At 38.4% G+C, this 20,790-nt stretch overlaps 1 protein-coding gene across 2 annotated transcripts in view; it reads left to right on the top strand.

The window, feature by feature from the left end:
- DKK3 (dickkopf WNT signaling pathway inhibitor 3) overlaps nt 1-20,790 on the top strand; it is a 68,306-nt gene that overhangs the window by 45,231 nt on the left and 2,285 nt on the right. For both annotated transcript variants that reach the window (XM_031944167.1, XM_031944168.1), the window contains exons 5-6: nt 16,031-16,123; nt 18,642-18,786. In XM_031944167.1, the coding sequence (XP_031800027.1) occupies nt 16,031-16,123; nt 18,642-18,786 (238 nt within the window). The remainder of the gene's footprint in view (nt 1-16,030; nt 16,124-18,641; nt 18,787-20,790) is intronic.

Raw genomic sequence — 20,790 nt, 5'->3', positions numbered from 1 at the left:
CTCTCAATCTGTAGACACAGAGCTAGCTCTGAGGGCTTGAATTTGGGTTCTTTTTCTTCTCTTCACCCTTACTCTCTACCATGTAATTCTTCCTTCTGCCCTTTGCACAGAATTTGGATTTATTCCATGCTCTGTCTTCTCTCTCCTGAGCCCTCTTCTACTTCATTTTCTCAGTAACTGCTGCTCTACCACATTTACAGGGGCCGGGTCCCTCTTGAAACGCTTTATATTGACTAGGTGGGAGAATTATTGATTGCAGACAACTATGCAAAGGCGATTCTTCCCCACAGAGCTGGCGGCCTTCCTTCCTTCCATTGGGATTTTCAGCCTTAGCTTCCATACCTGAGCTGACTCAGGGGCTGAGGATGCAAAAGCACTGGATGAGCTGTTTTTCCCAGAGCAGATGGCCGGGGATTAGGGGAGTGCCTCCTCCCCCCTTTTTTTGGTCAGTGAGGGGTAGGAAATCTGAAATTTGTGCTTTTGTTTCTAGTGTACATGCTTGGTTTAGGAGATGTTCTCTGGACTAATTCTTTTGCTTTCACATCTCCCAGCTCAAAATAAGCATTCAGTAAATATTGGAGTTGAATGGATTAAACAATCAACATGCAGCTGCTATCCTAGAGATTCCAAAGTGAATGGGATGTAGATAGTGCTAGTCCAAAGGGATCATTGGAAAGAGATGAGATCAAGTTCACCCTGAGTGATTTTTCTATTTTATGAATTTTGTCTTTTTCTTCCTCCCTTCCTCCCTCCCTTTTTCTTTTCTCTTCATTTCTCTTCCTTCCTTCCTTTCTCTTTCTCTCTCTCTTTCTTTCTTTCTCTCTCTCTTCCTTCCTTTCTCTTTCTCTCTCCCTTCCTTTCTCTTTCTTTCTCTCTCTCTCTCTCTTTCTCCCTCCCTCCATCTTTCTTTCTTTCTTTCTTTCTTTCTTTCTTTCTTTCTTTCTTTCTTTCTTTCTTTTCTTTTTCTTTTCTTTCTTTCTTTTTCTTCTCAGATCCTCCTGACTTCATGGCTCTATCCACTACACCAATGAGCTGCCCCAGAATTGTTTGTCTTTTAAAACTCAGCTAGGTTTGGTGAAAAATTATCCTTACATATGTTTTGAAAATAAAAAAGCTTCAATTAAAAAAATCAGCTAGGTTGAAGAATGAATAGAGCATTGGACATAAAAATCAGAAGACCAGTATTCAAAACCTGCTTCAAACACTTGCTAATTGTGTGATCCTGGACAAATCATTTAATATCTGTCTACCTCAATGTCCTCATCTGCAAAATGGGAGTATTAGTATCCATCTCCCAGGTTTGTTGTGAAAATAAACTGAAATGATGTTTGTAAAGGATTTTGCAGACTTAAATGCTAACTATTATTACTTTGGAATTGAAGATTAGTCATTTCCTGTTTAGGAATTCATAGGGACTTCTTTCCTTCCCTAAGCATCCCATCCCACAGGGCCAGATAAATTAATTTCTGGTGTTGGGTTGGTTGTTGAATATGAGAGATTTGTCCCTCCCAGGTTGTATGTGAAGAACATAGGGATTATTTGGTGTCTTCCGAGCTGGTAACAGGGCAAGGAATGGGGGACCACTTTTTCATGAGCACCTTGAGAAAGGATTCAGAGGGTTGTGGTATCATTGATGCTTTCATAAAGGAAGTGGGATGGTACCCATTCATTTTTGTGCTACCTTGCCTCCCTCTTCCAGGTGTGATGCTCACCAAGCCCTTCTGGTAGGGAGTTTCAGCCGAGAACCTCCCTGTGTCTAGTTATGTCTCCTCCCGTTGTTCCCTCTCTGGATTTGCTGGGATTGTGACCAGACCTCTCAGGTAGTCAGGAGCACTCGGCCTCCACAGCTAGGGTTATATAAGGGGATGGTAGAAAGAACCTGGGATTTGGAGTACTAAGTTTTGGGTTTGGATCCTGCCTGTTTACTTGCTATCTTTATGATTTTGAGGGAGATATTTCCCCCTCAGGATCTCAGTTCCATCATCTGCAAAAGGGGAGAAGGGCCAGACTCAGTTATATTGATTTGGGGCCCATAATTTCATTGCTTTGGGGACTCCTGGTGAGGTGACTTCTTCTCTCAGGGCCGATCAGCAATTGTTCTACAATAGGACCTGGGTTCAAATGCTACCTCTGATGGGCTAATTAAAACCTGTGATCTTGGTTGGGCAAGTGACAGCTTTCCTCTATCTCAGTTCCCTCATCTATAAAATTAAGGGGTTAGATAAGATCACTTTTGAGTTTCCTTCCCTCTTTAACTCTACAATTCAAGGAGTTACCTGGTTCATTGATAGATTGAGTGACAGTCAAAATTGCTAGTCATCATGAATTCAGAGGCAAGACTTGAACTCGGCTCTTTGCAACTTTGAGACTGACTCTTATTCCATATTCTCCTCCTCCTCTTCTTCTTCCCTCTTCTCTTGCTCTTTTTCCTCCTCTTCCTTTTCTTCCTCCTCCTCCTTTTCTTCCTCCTCCTCCTCCTTCTCCTCCCCCTCCTCACTTAATTCTTATTTCTTTAAGATTTGCAAGGTACTTAACTTATATAATATTCAAACCTCTCAACAGTTCAATGAGGTAGGCAATATAATTTCCAATTTACAGATGAGGAAAATGAGGTTGAGGAGGTTAATCAGCTTTCTACAGTCAAACAGCTAATAAGTCTCAAAGGTAAGATTTGAATTCAAGCCTTCCTGATTCTAAATCCAACTTTGTTAATTATGTTTGTACTTCAGCAACTCTTCTACTCTACAGGCTAGTATCTTCTAAGGGGAAAAGAATAAGCATTTATATAGTACCTGTTATATACCAGGTACGGAGCCAAGAATTTCTGTATATATGATCTCATTTGATCCTTGGAAGGTATTGGCTGTTATTCCCCATTTTGTAGCTAAGAAATTTTAATTTGTGTCTGATTCTTCACAATCTCTTTTGGAATTTTCTTGGCAAAGATAGTGAAGCAGTTTGCCATTTCTTTCTCTAGCTCATTTCATAGATAAAGTAAAACAGGTTAAATGACTTGTCCAGAGTCACACAGATAGTACCTGCCTGAGGCTGAATTTAAACTCAGTTCTTCTTGGCTCCTGGTCCAGAACTCTGTCCACTGGACCACCAGCTACTTATGATTTTCAGGAAGCTAAGACTCCTCCCCCACTTCAGGGCAAAGCAGTGATCTAAGCCATATCTTTCTGGGGGAATAGGAAATTACAGAACGATTTCTTTCAGTTAATCCATCAGGACTGAATTCCCTGACAGGAAAAACATCAACATATTTTCTGCTTTAGTCAAAGCTCAGACAGTGGAGGGCTTGACAGAGCAGGATACCAGCTAATGTGATATCTTGGTTCACTGAGGGGTCACCAGAAAACCTTTTTTCATTTCAGCCCTTGAAGTTAGAAATCTTTCCAAAACGCCTTTCTGTTTACTTTCCCACCCTAGTCTTGACCATCACGGAATATTTTCCTAGTGGTGGAAGCTCCTGCTGCGTCTCTGGGGAGATGGGGGGCGGGGTGGAACATAGAAGGGGGAGCGGGAGCATGTATGTGAAGCTTGCTTACTTTGTCATGTAACCCTGCTCTCTGTTTACTTAATAATTCATTCTCCTGAAAACAGAAAGAACAAAAATCCCAGTTAGTCGAATACTAAGTGGGTTCTAAATAATCAGTTTTTCTCTTCCTCCCCTTTGGGGTCCAACCATCCTGAATTCTCCCCATTTAGAACTTTCTCTAAATTGGCCTGGGTCACAGATGAATCATGGAATCCCAGCCTCTGGCGTGATTAACTAGAAAATTGGCTTGGCGTCCTTGGTGGGTTTTTAAGACAGTCAATGATACTGCCCTGAGGAGATGACCCATTACACAGGGCTGGAGGAACTCTCCAAGATGACTGGGCTTAGTGACAAGTCCAGCCGGGAGGTTCAAGCTTAAATGACATTGTTACCATTCCTAGCGACTAAACTGGCTTCTGGGAATGTTAAGTGATCCAAACCCTTCATTTACTTTACACTAGGTATTTGACTTCTTGTTTATCAAAATCCTTCTGTTCGCTCTAACTAGAAAATGGGAGATTTAGAACAATTTTGTTTCTTGCTGTTTTTCCATTATTTCATGACAGTGTGTGAGACCAAAAAAATTTTCCTGGCAAAGTATCTAAGCCGAAACTATTCCTTTTGCCCCAACTATCCTCTCTCCTTCTTCCACAATGGAATATAAGCATGGGCCCAGAGTGTGGCGGAGAATTGAGAGCTGGAGTTTTCTAAATATATAGCTTGTTTTCCTGACAAGAAAGCAATAATCTATATGACTTTGGTTATCTCTGGGCTATTTCTTGTGGGAGTGGAGGGAAAGAGAGGATAGCTGAAGAATCAGTTTCTCTTTCTTGACTGCTTGGTAGCAGTTCAATTCAATCAACTTATTAAGTATCTACTATGTGGTAGGTATCATGTTACAAAAAATAGGAGGAGGGGAGCTGGAAATGTTCATCGTTACTCTTAGCTCTACTTCTTACCCTTCTAACTTACTTATTCCCTTGTTTGCCTGATTGATAAGTCCTTGGTGTAGACTATTATTTCATAAGTGCTCATTTCTTACTCTCTGGACTTTTCTTTTTTTTTTTTATTTTTTTTTTTTTAATTTAATAGCCTTTTATTTACAGGATATATACATGGGTAACTTTACAGCATTAACAATTGCCAAACCTCTTGTTCCAATTTTTCACCTCTTACCCCCCCACCCCCTCCCCTAAATGGCAGGATGACCAGTAGATGTTAAATATATTAAAATATAAATTAGATACACAATAAGTATACATGACCAAAACGTTATTTTGCTGTACAAAAAGAATCAGACTCTGAAATATTGTACAATTAGCTTGTGAAGGAAATCAAAAATGCAGGTGTGCATAAATATAGGGATTGGGAATTCAATGTAATGGTTTTTAGTCATCTCCCAGAGTTCTTTTTCTGGGTATAGCTAGTTCAGTTCATTACTGCTCCATTAGAAATGATTTGGTTGATCTCGTTGCTGAGGATGGCCTGGTCCATCAGAACTGGTCATCATATAGTATTGTTGTTGAAGTATATAATGATCTCCTGGTCCTGCTCATTTCACTCAGCATCAGTTCGTGTAAGTCTCTCCAGGCCTTTCTGAAATCATCCTGTTGGTCATTTCTTACAGAACAGTAATATTCCATAATTTTCATATACCACAATTTATTCAGCCATTCTCCAACTGATGGACATCCATTCAGTTTCCAGTTTCTAGCCACTACAAAAAGGGCTGCCACAAACATTCGTGCACATACAGGTCCCTTTCCCTTCTTTATAATCTCTTTGGGATATAATCCCAGTAGTAACACTGCTGGATCAAAAGGGTATGCACAGTTTGATAACTTTTTGAGCATAGTTCCAAACTACTCTCCAAAATGGTTGGATTCGTTCACAACTCCACCAACAATGAATCAATGTCCCAGTTTTCCCACATCCCCTCCAACAATCATCATTATTTTTTCCTGTCATCTTAGCCAATCTGACAGGTGTGTAGTGGTATCTTAGAGTTGTCTTAATTTGCATTTCTCTGATTAATAATGACTTGGAGCATCTTTTCATATGACTCGAAATAGTTTCAATTTCTTCATCTGAGAATTGTCTGTTCATATCCTTTGACCATTTTTCAATTGGAGAATGGCTTGATTTTTTATAAATTAGAGTTAATTCTCTATATATTTTGGAAATGAGGCCTTTATCAGAACCTTTGACTGTAAAAATATTTTCCCAGTTTATTGCTTCCCTTCTAATCTTGTCTGCATTAGTTTTGTTTGTACAAAAACTTTTCAGTTTGGTATAATCAAAATTTTCTATTTTGTGATCAGTAATGATCTCTAGTTCTGCTTTGGTCATAAAGACCTTCCTCTCTGGACTTTTCTATCCCTTCATCTTCCCTTAACCCCCTCCCATTCCCAAGGCTCCCTTTTTTTGTCTTCCCTCATTAGAAAGTAATCTCCTTGAGAGTAAATATCTTTTTTACCTTATAATTATATCACCAGATCTTAGACAGTGCTTGGCACATAGTAAACATTAAATGTTTTAAAGTATGGATCTATCATTTATCTATCTATTTGTCTGTCTGTCTCACTATCTAACCATCTCTCCATCCCATTCATCCACTTACCCACTCATCTCTCTCTTTTTTTTCTCCATCTGCCTACCTATCCTTCCACCTACCCACCTATCCATCCATCCATCCATCTCTCTATCTAATATATCTGTTTTGCTGTCTATCTACCCATCTTTCCATCCTATTCATGCACTTACCCACTCATCTCTCTCTTTCTCTCCATCTGCCTACCTATCCATCCACCCACCCACCCATCCATCCATCCACCATCCATCCATCTCTCTATCTAATCTGTCTGTTTTGCTGTCTATCTACCCATCTTTCCATCCTATTCATGCACTTACCCACTCATCTCTCTCTTTCTCTCCATCTGCCTACCTATCCATTCATCTATCTGTCTATCTGTCTCACTGTCTATCTACTCATCTCTCCATCCCATTCATCCACTTATCCACTCATCTCTCTTTCTTTCTTTTTGTCTCTTTTTCTCTGCCTACCTATCCATCCATCCACTCATTTATCTATCTGTCTATCTATCTATCTATATCTGTATCTATATCTGTCTACTTATTGATCTACCCACTCATCCATCCATCATCTATCTATCAACCTATCTATCCATCCCATTCATCCACCTACCCACTCATCTCTCTCTGTCTCTTTCTCTTCATCTGTCTACCTATCCATCCATCATCCATTTATCTATCTACCTATCTATTTATCTACCTATCGATCCATTCATCTACCCACCCACTTATCCAACTCTCTCTCTCCGTCTCTCAGTCTGTCTATCTATCTATCTTCCTGCCTGCCTGCACGAAATTTATGTTCTATTGGGATGTGATAAAGGAAATATTGAGGGTTTGAGAAATGAACTACCGTCAGCAAGCCATCATCAGGACAATGAGCTCATTTAAGAATTTTGAAGGTACCTTATGCCTGACCCAAGCTACCAAAGGTCAGTTTTGTTTCCTGTAGTTAAAAAAAATTTTGGAAATTTACTGTTTGTTCTGTTCTTGTATGAGCATGGCTGAGAAGGACTCAAATTCAGTAACTGTGGCAGTAGCCAATAGCACCCTAACTGCTGGTATATAGAGTGACTTTCCTTGCCTATTGGCTATGGGATGTAGGTCCCTAAATGGGACATATTAAAACTAGGGTAAAGTTACCTGGACAGAAGCAAGTTGGAGGGACTCACTCCTATTACTCCTTGCAACATTGGACATCTGTGAGCATCAGATATCTTGGAGAGAATTCAGTGACAACTCAGGGATGGGCCCTTGATTTGAAGTGATGGAGCAAAGGATGGAAATCCTGCAGGGATCCTCAAGATGTCTTCTCAAACGGATAGTCTGGAGTTCAGGTACTTCTCCATTATTCAAAACTAATTTTATTTTTGACTGCTGACATGGTTTCATGGATATAAGGAACTGATAGTGAGGAAATTACCTACTGTGTGTAGGACACCTCCAGGGTCCAAGGGTACAGCCCTCTCCCCCAATGTGGCACTAGTCTTTAGTATTTACAAAACATTTGTTGCAAAGCCGGCATTTATATGATGCCTCCTGTGTGCTAGATACTATTCAAAGCACTTTGCAAAATTTTCTCATTGGATCCTCACAATTAAAACTGTAATTAAAAGGAATCTGGGATTTAGATGCAGCTTCTCTGCTTCCTAATCCACCATTCTTCCCACTGATAATAATAACCTAATAGCCTAACGGATGTCCAGAGCGGGGGATTCTGGGTTCGAGTCCTATCTGGGTCACACCATCTCTAGGGCAGGCAGATGGTGCCATAGTGCTTAGAGTACCAGTTTTTGGAGTCAGAAGGACTCATCTTCCTATGTTCTAGCCTCAGATACTCACAAGTTGTGTGATCCTGACCAGGTCATTTGACTGATTGCTTTAGTTTCCTCATCTGTCAAATGGGATGAAGAAAGAAATAGCAAATTATTACAGTATCTCTGCCAAGAAAACTCCAGTGGGATCATAAAGAGCCAGACACAACTGAGCATTTATATAGCTCTTACCATCCTCCTAATAATATTGTGAGGTAGGTGCTATGTTCCAGTTTTACAGTTGAGTAAACTGAGGCAGAGTGCCCAGAGTCACAGTTAGTAAATGTCAGAGACCCAGTTTGAAATCAGGAGGAAGAGTTCATGCAGACTCATCTGTCTTGGGGATTAGCTATGCCAGCTGTGCCAAGTCAGCAGAGGGCAACCCTGGAGCTGAATGGACGAAGATTAGTGATGGAGCCTTGCTGAGCAATGTATGGGTATATAGATAGGAAACCCTTTGAGGGCAGAAATCGTTCATTATTTGTCTCTATGTTCCTAGTACCAAGGACAGTGCTTGGCACACACCAAGCACCTAATATATGATTGCTGGTGGGTGGATTAAACAGGAGAATACCATCTTCCTGGACCTTCTAGACCCTGATTTTGTGTGTGTGTGTGTGTGTGTGTGTGTGTGAGAGAGAGAGAGAGAGAGAGAGAGAGAGAGAGAGAGAGATTCTTAAAACCTGGGTTTCCAGTCAGTCTCTCCCCTTGTGGTAAAGTTTAAGATATAGTTTCCTTCCTTATCTCTTTTAATTAGATCAATTTTTTTGCTTTTGCTTCATGAGATCAGGATGGCTACCCCTGCTTTTTTGATTTCACCTGAAGCATATAAATTCTGCTCCATCCTTTTACTTTTACTCTGTATGTATCTCCCTGCTTTAAATGTGTTTCCTGTAAACAACATATTGTAGGATTCTGGCTTTTAGTCCAGTCTGCTATCTGCCTCCGCTTTATGGGGGCGTTTACCCCATTCACATTTATGGTTAAAATTACTAATTCTGTATTACTTGCCATCTTATTAACCCCTGCTTATGCTTTTCTCCTGTCTTTCCCTCTTACCCCCCTTCCTTGTATTAAACTTGTAAGTATGTGGTATAGTTTAAAAAGCACTAGATTTGGAGGGAGGGGACCTGAGTTCAAATTTTGGTTCTGTATGACCCTAGCCAGTCACTTTCCTGACTTCATCACAAAATCCTTCTATATGATCCCTAAAATCCTTTCCAGACTTCAAATCTCACAGTCTTGTGACTGTGTACTTAATGGGGTACAAGGGGGAGTTTCACCATGTTTCAACACATGCTCTTTAACTGCTTCTCACAGCCAGGGTAGTTATTTGACTGTTTTGGCTCATTGCCCTGTAGACACGTTTGAATAACTTGGACTTAGAAAGTCGGGGCTAAAGAAAACCTTATTTTACTGGGATGGGGGCTGGGAGAAGGGAAGACTTGCTGAAAGAATGCCGGGGACTCAGTCCTGTAACTTAACACTAAAAAGCATTTGTCCCTTCTTGCCTCTCACTGTTCCATATGGCTGATCCATTGAGTTGGTCTCTATAGTGGTTCTACTGCCAAATACTCCAGCTCTACCTGGCTTGGCTCTTCTCCTGGCTGCCAGAAGCCTGGGAACAGCCACTTGTCCTTCATCTGTTCAGCCATGTCACTATGTGATTAAGGGGGAAAGATCCTCAGCTGCCATTTGGTGCTAACTTGGGGGACACAGTGAGTGTAATAGGTGATGGTTTTTTTTTTCCCTGAGGCAACTGGGATTAAATGACTTGCCCGGGGTCACACAACTAGGAAGTATTAAATATATGAGTCAGATTTGAACTCAGGTCAGGGCTGGTGCTCTATCCACTGAGCCACCTGGCTACTCTGAGGAGATACTTCCCCCCACTCTCTGCCCAAAGCACCATCTTTTCCTTCTCTGCCCACCCCTTACCCCCAGCACTAACTCCCTGCTGCAGCCATCAAGCAGTAGATTTCAACCAGAGCCCCATAAACTTGTTGTACTAGTAATAATAACATAAAAAAACTCATTGACATGCAATTTCTGGGAAAAGCTTCTGTCAACTTTTCACCAATAAACCCTTCTGGCTCACCTTCTTCATTTGCAGATGTAAATGCTCAGGGAGCCCCAATCCTGTCAGCCAGAAAGGCTGAGAAGCCCCTGGAGGCCAGGGCTTGGAGATTTATTAATATTCCTTAAGTCTGGGAATTGGGGGTGGACACAATACAAAGACTGCTCAAGTAGTCCCTGCCCAGGTCAGAGCTAAGGGGACAAGGCTCATCTTTCTGTCCTTCCCATAAGGTTGTTTCTTATATGACAAAAGCCTAAGGTCTCTTCCTGGTTCAGGGACTCAGAAAGGCTGTTTGGTTGCCTCTATCTCGTCTCCCTCCCTTCGCCTTCCTCTCTCCTCCTCCCTTGTCCTGTTTACTCTTTACCCCACCTTCTTCTCCTTTCTCCCCAATATTGACTCTCTCTCTCCTTTCTCTCCAGCCTTTATGTAAGTCAGACTAACTCTTCCTGTGTCCTCACTGTAAGGTCTGGAACTAATTAGCTTATAAATTAAATCCATCTGCTCAGTGTATTAAAACAATCCTTAGAGTATCTGTTATGCTTTTAGGGTGTGTGCAAGTAAAGGACACAGCACATAAGCTTTTGACTTTGTAGGGGTGGGAGAGTAGGAGGCAGGTGTTGTAGTGGGAAAAAAAAAAACAAACAAACATTGGGCAGACTTAAAAAAACCTCCTTCTCTTAGTATTCTTCCTCCTCTTCCTCCCCTCCTTCTTTTTAAATAATCTTTTATTTTTCTCCTTTCTCTCATTTTAAAGCAATTTTGATATATTGTTAAGGTTCTGAATTCTAAAATGTTTCACTCCCTTTCTTGCTCCCTTTCCCACTCCCTGAGACAGTAAGCCATCTGATATAGGTTTTATATGTATAATCATGTAAAAACACTTCTGAATTAGTCATTTTGTACAAGAAGACTTAGAAAGAAAAAAAGCATGAAAGAAAGAAAGAAAGAAAGAAAAAAAGAAGAAAGAAAGAAAGAAGATATCATGCTTCAGTCTGTATTGAGAAAATATCAGGTCTTTCTCTGGAGGCAGATAGCATGTTTCATCATTAGTCCTTTGGGATTGTCTTGGATCATTGTATTGCTGAGAACAGCTAAGTCATTCACAGTTCTTTATCTTACAATATTACTATTACTGTGTAAAATATTCTCTTGGTTCTGCTCATTTCACTTTGCATCAGTTCATGCAAGTTTTTTCTGAAATCATCTTGATTTTTATAGCACAATAATATTCCATCACAAACGTACACCACAGCTTATCCAGCCATTCCCCAATTGATGGGCATCCCTTTGATTTCCAATTCTTTGCTGTACAAAAAGAGCTGCCATAAATATTTTTGTACAAATGGGTCTTTTTCCCTTTTTCAGATGTCTTTGGGATATAGATCTGGATTGCTGGATTAAAGAATATACATTTTTAAAGGCCTTTGAGCATGGTTCCACGTTGCTTTTCAGAATGATTGGATTAATTCACAACACCAATAATGCATTAGTGAGCCCGTATTTACCATTAATTTTCTATGTGACCTTAAGTAGGTCAGTTCTCCTTGAGGGACTTATGTTTCTTTATCTGTAATATGATAGAATCAGACTAAATGTTTCCAACTAGATGTCTCCTTGTGGTTGAAGAATAGCTTTGGAGAGGGATTAAATATAGTGTGAAAATCATGAGCCCCTATATGAGAATCTTTGGCTCCAGTGTTCTGGGTTTTCTGTTGTTTGGATGCTGTTAGGGAGGAACACTTGAGAAAATACTAATTGGGCCTTTAAGATCAGACGCCTTGGAAAGTAATTTGCTAGATCCTGATGGTGCAAGTTGGTCCCTGAATGAAGCTTTTGGGGACCTCCAGGAAAGACTGATCACATGCTAGCCATGATATTGGGTGCTTTTGATGAAGTGGGGGTGAAACATTATCTCCCACTTCCCAGAATGAACAATTCTTTATTTCATGAATTACTAGCATTATTTCTGTTCCCTTTTTTATTCCCTCTGCTCACATTATCAATTACAATTTCCTGTGGATTCCATTTTCAGAATATCATTTGCCTAAAAAATATCATTTGCCTCTTTACCTTACCTTTATTTCCTTCTTCTTCTCTTTCTAGACTAAACACATCCTTTAAACACACAACAGGGTATAATTTGTTTGTTTGTTTATACAGAGAAGGGACATGTCACTCCTTTGCTCAAAATCTTTTAATGGTGTCCCCTGGTCTACCAAATTATGTTATCTGATGGGATGCATGAAATGGAAGACTAAACATTTTCCCCTATCCTCATGACTTCTTACACCATTCCAAAATAGAAATTATGCTCAAGGGATAAAGCAAGTTTAGCTTCTTCTACAGTCTAGGTCACCAACAGCCTAAATGAGGTAAAAGCCCAATTAACTAATAGCAGAGAAGGCTAATCCCCAAACTCCTAGGAAGCTCACTCAGCACCCCTTCATTGTCACCCACCACAAGGACAGGGATGCATAAACTGACCTATAGGCTTGCAGCAGGTTACAACTCTTTTCCTAGTGCCATGGAAAATAAAAAGGTAGAAGCTTTTTTTTCCCCTGGGGCAGTACTCTGTGCTGTAGCTGACAATTGAGGAAACTGAGGCAGAACATATATGTGAGTGATTGGTACTCCACCAAGGCTGAGGAAAAGAGTCTGGCTTCCAGTTGGGGCCAGTTCTGTTCTCTCTCAAATCATTTGGGGCATGAAACCTGAATTGCCCAACATAGGAGCAAATGGGTTCCCCACCAAGAAAACTGTCACCAAAAGGAAAGGAGTCAGAAGTGAGCAATGGGGGAAAATAAAGTTTTCTCTCTAGAAAGAAAATCAGATCTGAACAAATTATTTGCTTCTCAAACACCCCAGTTAACAGCAATACAAGAAAGGTAAACAAATACAACAAAATAATAACAGAGAGACTATTAAGAGATTTCTTTCTAAAATTATATAAGGAGACAAGAGTGAAAACAGAAGGCAAATAAAAGTGTTGGTAGAGAAAGAAGTCTGAAATATCTTGAATATCCTGCCTAGAGATGAATCAATATTTTTGTCAGACTAAATTATACCCAAAAGAGGAGAAAGGAGGAAGATAAAACAGAATATATATTTGAACTCTAATAAAATCAAAGATTAACAATAAAAGGGAGTAAAATTTATTAGGAAAATGAAAAGCAGAGGTAGTAATCTTTTATCTTAGAAAAATTTAAATCTAAAATAGATTTAATCAAAAGAGAAAAAATAGGGAAACTACAATGTCATTTGATATTTAATATTTAGACTATTTAGAATAATTAATAAAGGAAATACTCAAACTTATGAAGGCTGATGTTATCCATCTTCAGAAAAACAGAGGACAAACAAGTATAGTACAGTCTTGCATAGATGTATATGAATGTATATATGTATATGATTATAGATATCTATGCATATGTATTTGTACATATGGAGGTGGGAGGAAGAAAGGGGAAAAAAATAAAGCAAAAATTGCACAGCAGAAAACAAAAGAAAACCTACAGGGAAATGAAAAAAAAGATGAACAACTGAACCTAATATGTACAGCCTTTCTTGAAATGGAAATTTATTGTCTCATTTTGAATGCTCTCTTAAATTCTGCTGCACACATGACAATGATCTTTTTTTCCTTTTCTGTTTTTTCTTTCTATTTTGTATTTAAGTTTTAAATAATTTTTTTTTAAAAAGGGAAATAATTCCTGTAGTCTCACAGGAAAAAAAGAGCCTACAGGAGAGTGTGTGAAAGGAGGGATTGAAAAAGGGAGAAAGAAAGAGGGAAATCTTATGTCAATGGAGGGATGGAGTACTATTGATTGATGGGGGAAGAGACATGATCTATAAAGAGAGATGGAGATCTAGAAGTGGGAATAATCTCAGGGATTTGGTGCTTAGAGATACCATCTATCCTACCTTAGGGTAAGAAGAATCGGGGCTCCTGGGGACAACTTACATCCAGAAGTGTGGGAAGGCATGGTCCCAGGGATAAGAGTTCATGGCAAATGGGGGAAAAAACTACTAAAAGGAGGGCAAAGATTTATAATGAACTGTATACTGAGAGACATGGGAAATTCCTATAGGAGGCAATATCCCCTCCATCATCTGCACAAACTGGTATTTCCAAGAGTAAGTGACACCACAGGAAAAAAAAAACAGGGTCTGGGAGCAATATTTGTAAGTCAGCGGTTATTTAGAATAGGGAACTTAAAAATAGGTATCTTAGATGTTTTAATTCCATGAAGAATATAGAGATTAAAAGACCAACTAAGTATAATAGTCATGAATTAAGGAATAAAAGTTTGAAAAAAAAAGGTAAATTACTAAGAGAATGAGGATGAGAAATGCTTTTTTTTTTTTTTTTTAAGGAAAAGTTTTAGACAAATGAAATTTTTAAAAAACCAGTAAGTTAAAAAGGAAGGAGAAGCAAAGGGATTTTCCTTGCCTACTTAACTGAGAGGGAAAGAAATAGAGGAAGAATTAAGTAGATAGATTAAAGAAAGAAAAAGGAATAAATAATTAAAATACTAAAACAAGGCAAAGGGATGACAAACCAAACGATGTCAACAAATTTGGGGAGGATTCAGCAGCAGAGCCCTTTTTTGAGGGTAGAGCATGAGAACATTTGCTGGAAATGATCTCAGGCATTGAAGACCCTTCCAAGCTGATATCACTCAAGTATTCCAAATCAGTGGTATAATAAAAATAAATAAATAAAATAAAAAACAAATAAGTAGAGCCACTAATACATACTAAGGATTCCTGCAAAATACATATTGATTTAATTTTAAAATGTAATATTATGGGGGGCAGCTAAGTGGTACAGTGGATAGAACAGCAGCCCTGAAATCAGGAGGATCTGAGTCCAAATCTGGCTCAGACACTTAACACTTTCTAGCTTTGTGATTCTGGGCAAGTCATTTAACCCCAATTGTCTCAGCAAAAAAAAAAAAAAAAAAAACAAACAAAAAAAAACAAAAAAAAATCAAAGTAATTTTATCTATGTTTTATTTTTATTCTGTTAAACAGTTCCCATGTATATTTTATTATTTTACTCTGAATTGGGTCACACTTAGAAGTGGGGTATTTGGATATTTCTGTTTCAGCTTTATCCTGCATTATTTATTTCTCTCTACATAGTCTACATTCTAGCCAAATCCCATCTCTCTTCAGCCTTTCCATGCTGTGCTTTCTCAGTGCCTTTGTTCACACTATTTCACCTGCTTGAAATGCCGGCCCCTCATACTACTGAATTTCGCCCTATCATTGAAGGTCTGCCCCCAATGCTGCCTCCTCCAGGAAACCTTTTGTGGTTCCTGTTGGCCCTGAGCTCTCATAGTGCCTTGGGCACACTCCTCTTAGGCATTTGGCATGTATTTATTTACATTCTAGTTGACTAGATTCATTATGTCTCCCTACTATTCAAAGCTCAATTTAATTTCAGTTCTACAAAGCCATAAAAAGTACTAAGACCTGTACTGGGAAAGAGATAGAAGTCCTGGCCTCCTAGACAAGATAGGTTGAAAAGTAAACGCACAAAAGATCTCTGAAAGTGGAGAATAAGCCATGTTTTGTCTAAACTTGATCTTCTCCCCAGCATGGAACACAGGGTTCTGCCCACAGGAGGCACTTAACAAGGGTTTGTAGAATTTGGTTTAGACACGTCAAGAGCTTGACTGATAGTACTTTTATTCACAAGGTATAGGAGGAAGAATTCTAGACTTGGGGTCAGGAAAAATTATACCCAAATCCTACCTTTGAGAACCGGGGAAAATCACTTCAGTCACAGTTTCCCAGTTTTGTAAACTGGGAATAATGGCAACATCTACCTCATAGCTTTGTTCTGAGAGTCTCAAATGAGACAAACTGATGTGTATATATAATTGCTACAAAAGCCTTTTCTTCCTGGATGCCTTTTAGCAACAAATCAATTAAAAACCCAGCCTGGGTGATGAGAGCCATTTTGTTTCATGATTTGACACAGTTTCTTTCCCCTTCTAGGAGTGTATCATTGATGAGGACTGTGGGACAGGAAGATACTGTCAGTTTTCCAGTTTTGAATATACTTGTGAACTCTGTAAGAACCAACAAACAGTAAGTACCCAACTTCTGGAAAGACCTGACAATGACAGTTTTCCTGATCTGGCTCTCTTAGAAATCTTTGTGTAGACACCTCAAAGTCTGACTGTTACTCGCCCCTTCTGGCTCTCCAGAGTCCATCCACTTAGGAAAATGTCACAATTCCAAGATCCTGTGCACATGCTCAATGAGCACTCCACAACTCTTAGTATTCCTGGAAATACCAAAGATAACAATTTTGGGGGGATCAGATTATGGGAGAAATAAATCTGCAGAAAAAACTCTTAAATCCAATCCTGTCTGTTTCCAATAATACAGACTCCTTCTTCACTGGAATATCAAGGTGGGGAGGACCAGTATAGCACCTCTGCATTCTAACCAGATTGGAGATTTGTGGGGCTATTCATTCCTACTTTAAACCTTTAGCCTTTAACTTGAGTTGGAGAAAGAAGGAGGGTCTTGTAGAGAAACACCCCTGAAGACTGTTTAGATATGTAGAGAATAACCAATTGTTTGCCAATAACATAGGGATAAATACATTCATTAATATACTAGACATGTTTGGGAAATAAATACTTATTACTTAGTAAGAAACTCTTACTAAATTATACTTACTAAATACTTATTATACATTACTTAATAAAAGCAATAACTCCCATTTCTTGAACAAAATATTCTGAATTTAATACTCTCCTCCCTAAACTCCATATACAAAGTAAGAGAAAGATTCTCTATTATATACAATTTGCTTTTTAAAAATATATAATAAATTCATCTTGTTACTTTCAAAACTGTCCTGTTTTTCTATTCCTTAGGAACTTTCTTCTGTGCTTTTTCATGCATTTTAAAAACTACTGTAATGCCCCTTTGTTTCTTTTTTGGCAACATCATCACTACCTCCCCCATCTCTCTTAAATCTCCTTACCTGCTTGCCCCCCAATAAAGAATGCAATTCTTTTAACAAACAAGTATAGTCTAGCAAAACAACTCCATACATTTGCTAGGTTCAGAAATTTGTGTATCATTTTCTCTGAAATCTTTTTTATTATTCTGATCATACAATAATATTCCATTACATTCATATAAAAATTTATTCAGCCATACTGACTGATGGAAATTGCCTTTAATTCCAATTCTTTCCTCTAAACAGAAAGAACTGGTATAAATACCAATTTTTTTTTTTTTTTTTGCTTACTTGGTTTTTTTTTTTTTCTTTGATATCTTTGGGGTATAGACCTATTAATGACATCACTGAATCAATGAGTACATAACAGTTTAATGAGTTTGGTGGGACAGTTCCAAATTGCTTTCCAAAATGTCTGAACCCAATTCATAATTCTATTTCTGATGCACTGATTTTCCTCTAGCCATTCTAAAAATTGTTAATATTTCTTTTGGGGGGGGGAAACTTTGCTAAGGTATGAGAGAGAATTTGAGTTGTAATTTGCATCTTCCCAATTATTAGTGATTTGAAGCATTTTTTAACACAATGTTTGACATTTTGATTTTTTTTTCCTTTGAGAGCTAACTTTTTGTAGCCTTTGTCAATTTATTTATTGGGGAATGCTTGTCATTCTTCAATATTTGAACCAGTTTCTAATATAGCTTAGAAATGAGACTTTTAACAAAGAAATTTGCTACAAAGATTTTTCTCCAATTAATTTCTTTTCTTCTCATTTTTATGTCTTATTTTGGTTTGTACAAATTAATGTTATTAAAATTAGCTATTATATCTTTTATAATCCTTTCTGTCCCTTAACTGATCAAGAATTTTTCCCCGCTTCATAGATACAGAAGATTTTTTCCTTGCTCTTCCATTTTATTTATGATTTTGAGACCTAGGTCATATATTTATTTGGAACTTATTATGGCGTATGGTTTGAAATCTTGTGGGAGACAATTTCTGCAAGACTGATTTCTAGTTTTACCTGAAATTTTTGTCAAATAATGAATCCTTACCCTAGTGGTTGCAGTTTAAGGAGTTACACACTATGTGCACTTTCATTTACGTAGCACTTGCTTTTTACAAAGCAGTTTCTTCTAATTAATCCTGTGAAATAGTCTTCATTTTATAGATAAAGCAACTGATATTCAAAAAAGGGAAAAGTATCTTTTCCAGTACATTATAGGACCTTTGAATTCGAATTCATGGTTATTTTGATCTTAGCAAAATTTCAAAGTTAAATTGTTAAGCTGACCTTGCTATTTTTCTTTTTTTGCTATTTCTTCAAATAATCAGTTTGTAATGTGAATAATCAATGAGGACCTAATTGAGTTATTCTGCAAAATTATAAATCTGGTACATTAGGTTTTTCTAAGGTGAGCCTCTCTCCCAATCCAAATTTATTGTTCATTGTTGGTTTTATACCCAGAATTTTCCATGTCCTTGGGACTGAGTTCAGAGTCTTGACATTTACTATTAATCCATTAGTTCCACCTACTTTTCCTATCTCTGTCTTGTCCTAACTTCTGTCCAGGCTTGAGGGCCCTCATTTCATGGTTTTTCCCTCCCTTTTTTGTTACTTTTCTCAAGCTCTGCTCAAGAGATAGCGAATGCTGTGGAGACCAGCTTTGTGTCTGGGGTCATTGTGTAAAAGATGCTTCAAAAGGTAGCAACGGGACCATCTGTGACAACCAGCAAGGCTGCCAGCCTGGTCTGTGCTGTGCTTTTCAGAAAGGTAAGTGGTTTCTTCTGTCTCAGTTTGAGTTGTTTTCTGTAGGTCTGAGAAGCCCTATTTCAATAAGACACTATCAGGCAATAGGATATAAGCAACAAGACTATTTATTTCTGGAACCACAGAATCTCAAAGTTTCAAGGGACCCTAACTATCTAATCCACTTTGTACCTGAGCAACAATCCACTCCACAATATTCCTGGCTATCCCTAAAACACTGAGGAAAGACTAAGGTATTCCACTCCATTTTTAGATGGAACTAAATGTAAGAATATTTTTCTCAATGTATTGATCCCAGTTTTTGCCTCTGGGGTCAAGTGAAGCAAGCTTAATCCCATTTTTGCATGCCAGTCCTTTAAATAATGGAAGTTGTCTACCATGTTTCTCCCCCACCAGTCTTTTCTCTGAGAGCATCTAGTTAAATCAAGAGTGCTAAGGAACTCCTATAATATCCCGGACACTCCAGTGATAGGTAACCTACTACTTCCTGAAGCAATCCATTTTAGATTTTTAGGAAATGTCTTTTTGTATTCTAAAATCTATTTCTTGGCAATTTCTCTCTATTATTCCTAGTTTTCTCTTAGGGAACCAAGCAACACAAGCCAAATCATGTGTGTGTTTGTCTGTCATCTGTCTAGAGGTCTAGAAGCAAAGACTTCAGGGACTCCCTCAAAAAAATATGAGCTGATGTACTAAATTTTTCCTTCCTAGAAATCCCCTGATCTCTAGTTTAATATCAAAATAAAAAGAATAGTTCTCAGCTGAGTAAGTACATTTTTTTCCAAGAGCCAAACTCCTCACTCCCATCCTCAGGAGACTAGAGGAGCAAGAAAATCATTATAATAATGATTTCAGAGTTGTAAAAATTGGGCTAACTTTTAAAAGGTTTTAAAATTTTTTTTTGCTCTATTTTTAATTCAGGTTCCAGAAATAGCAAACAAAGTATAGTGAGTCATTGGATTGATTCTTTCATCATTTGTTCAATAAGCATTTATAGGCTCAGGGAATATAAAGACATGTCTTGTTCCTCAACAGTAGACATTTTATTTGGGAAAGCAAAAATAAAATATAGAAAATTGAATGCAAAATATAGGCAAAGTAGAGAAGGGCACTAACATTTGAGAGACAGGGTTGTTTCCTATGGGAGGTAATATTTGAACTGAGCTTGGAAGGAAATGAGGGAGGTGATAAAAATAGGAATACAATGTCAATGTATCAGAAGTAATACACAGGCCAGTCTGACTGGAATATGGAATGTATGGAGAACAGGTGCCAGAAGCCCAAAAGAGTAGGCTGGAGCCATATTTTTAAGCACTTAAAAGCCACAGAAGAATTTGTATTTTATCTCACAGGCAAAAAGGAACAATTGCAGTGGTTCTCATGAATGGGAGGATCATGGTTAGAGTTGTGCTTTAAATAGGGAAGTTTGGAAGAGATCATTTTTGAGGGGCAGAAAGTTCTGTTTTGGATATGTTGTTGGAAATGATTATAGGATATTCCATTGAGAGATCAAAATTGGAAATTATTTGCCTAAAGATAGTGATGCTTGAATCCATGGAAGCTTAAAAGCTCATAGAGATTGTAAACAGAGAAAAGAACCTTGTGGGGATGGGGGAGCAGCTAGATGGTACAGTGGATAGAGCAGCAGCTCTGGAGTTAGGAGGACCTGAGTTCAAATGTGACTTCAGATACTCGATAAGAGTGAGTGAGTGTCACTTAATCCAAATTGCCTCATTTCATTTCCCTTCCTCCCCCCCAAAAAGATAGGAACCTTGAGGATATATTCATGTGTAAGAGGTGGGACATGATGAACAAAGAAAATCAAGAAGTAATCATGAGAAAAGAGTACCACAAAAATTCAGGGTCATAGGAGATTAAACCAGCAGTTGCACAGATCAAGAAAGAAAAGGAATATAAAATTCTTAATATAAGCAAAGCAGTGCAAAGTGCAAGACAGTCCCTGCCTTTAAGACTGGTACATTTTCATTTGGGATAGCCTTGGTAACC

The sequence above is a fragment of the Sarcophilus harrisii genome, chromosome 6, assembly GCF_902635505.1.
Source record: "Sarcophilus harrisii chromosome 6, mSarHar1.11, whole genome shotgun sequence".
Classification (NCBI taxonomy): Eukaryota; Metazoa; Chordata; class Mammalia; order Dasyuromorphia; family Dasyuridae; genus Sarcophilus; species Sarcophilus harrisii.
Note: the sequence above shows the minus strand (reverse complement) of the source record. Positions and strands in the feature narration are given on the sequence as shown.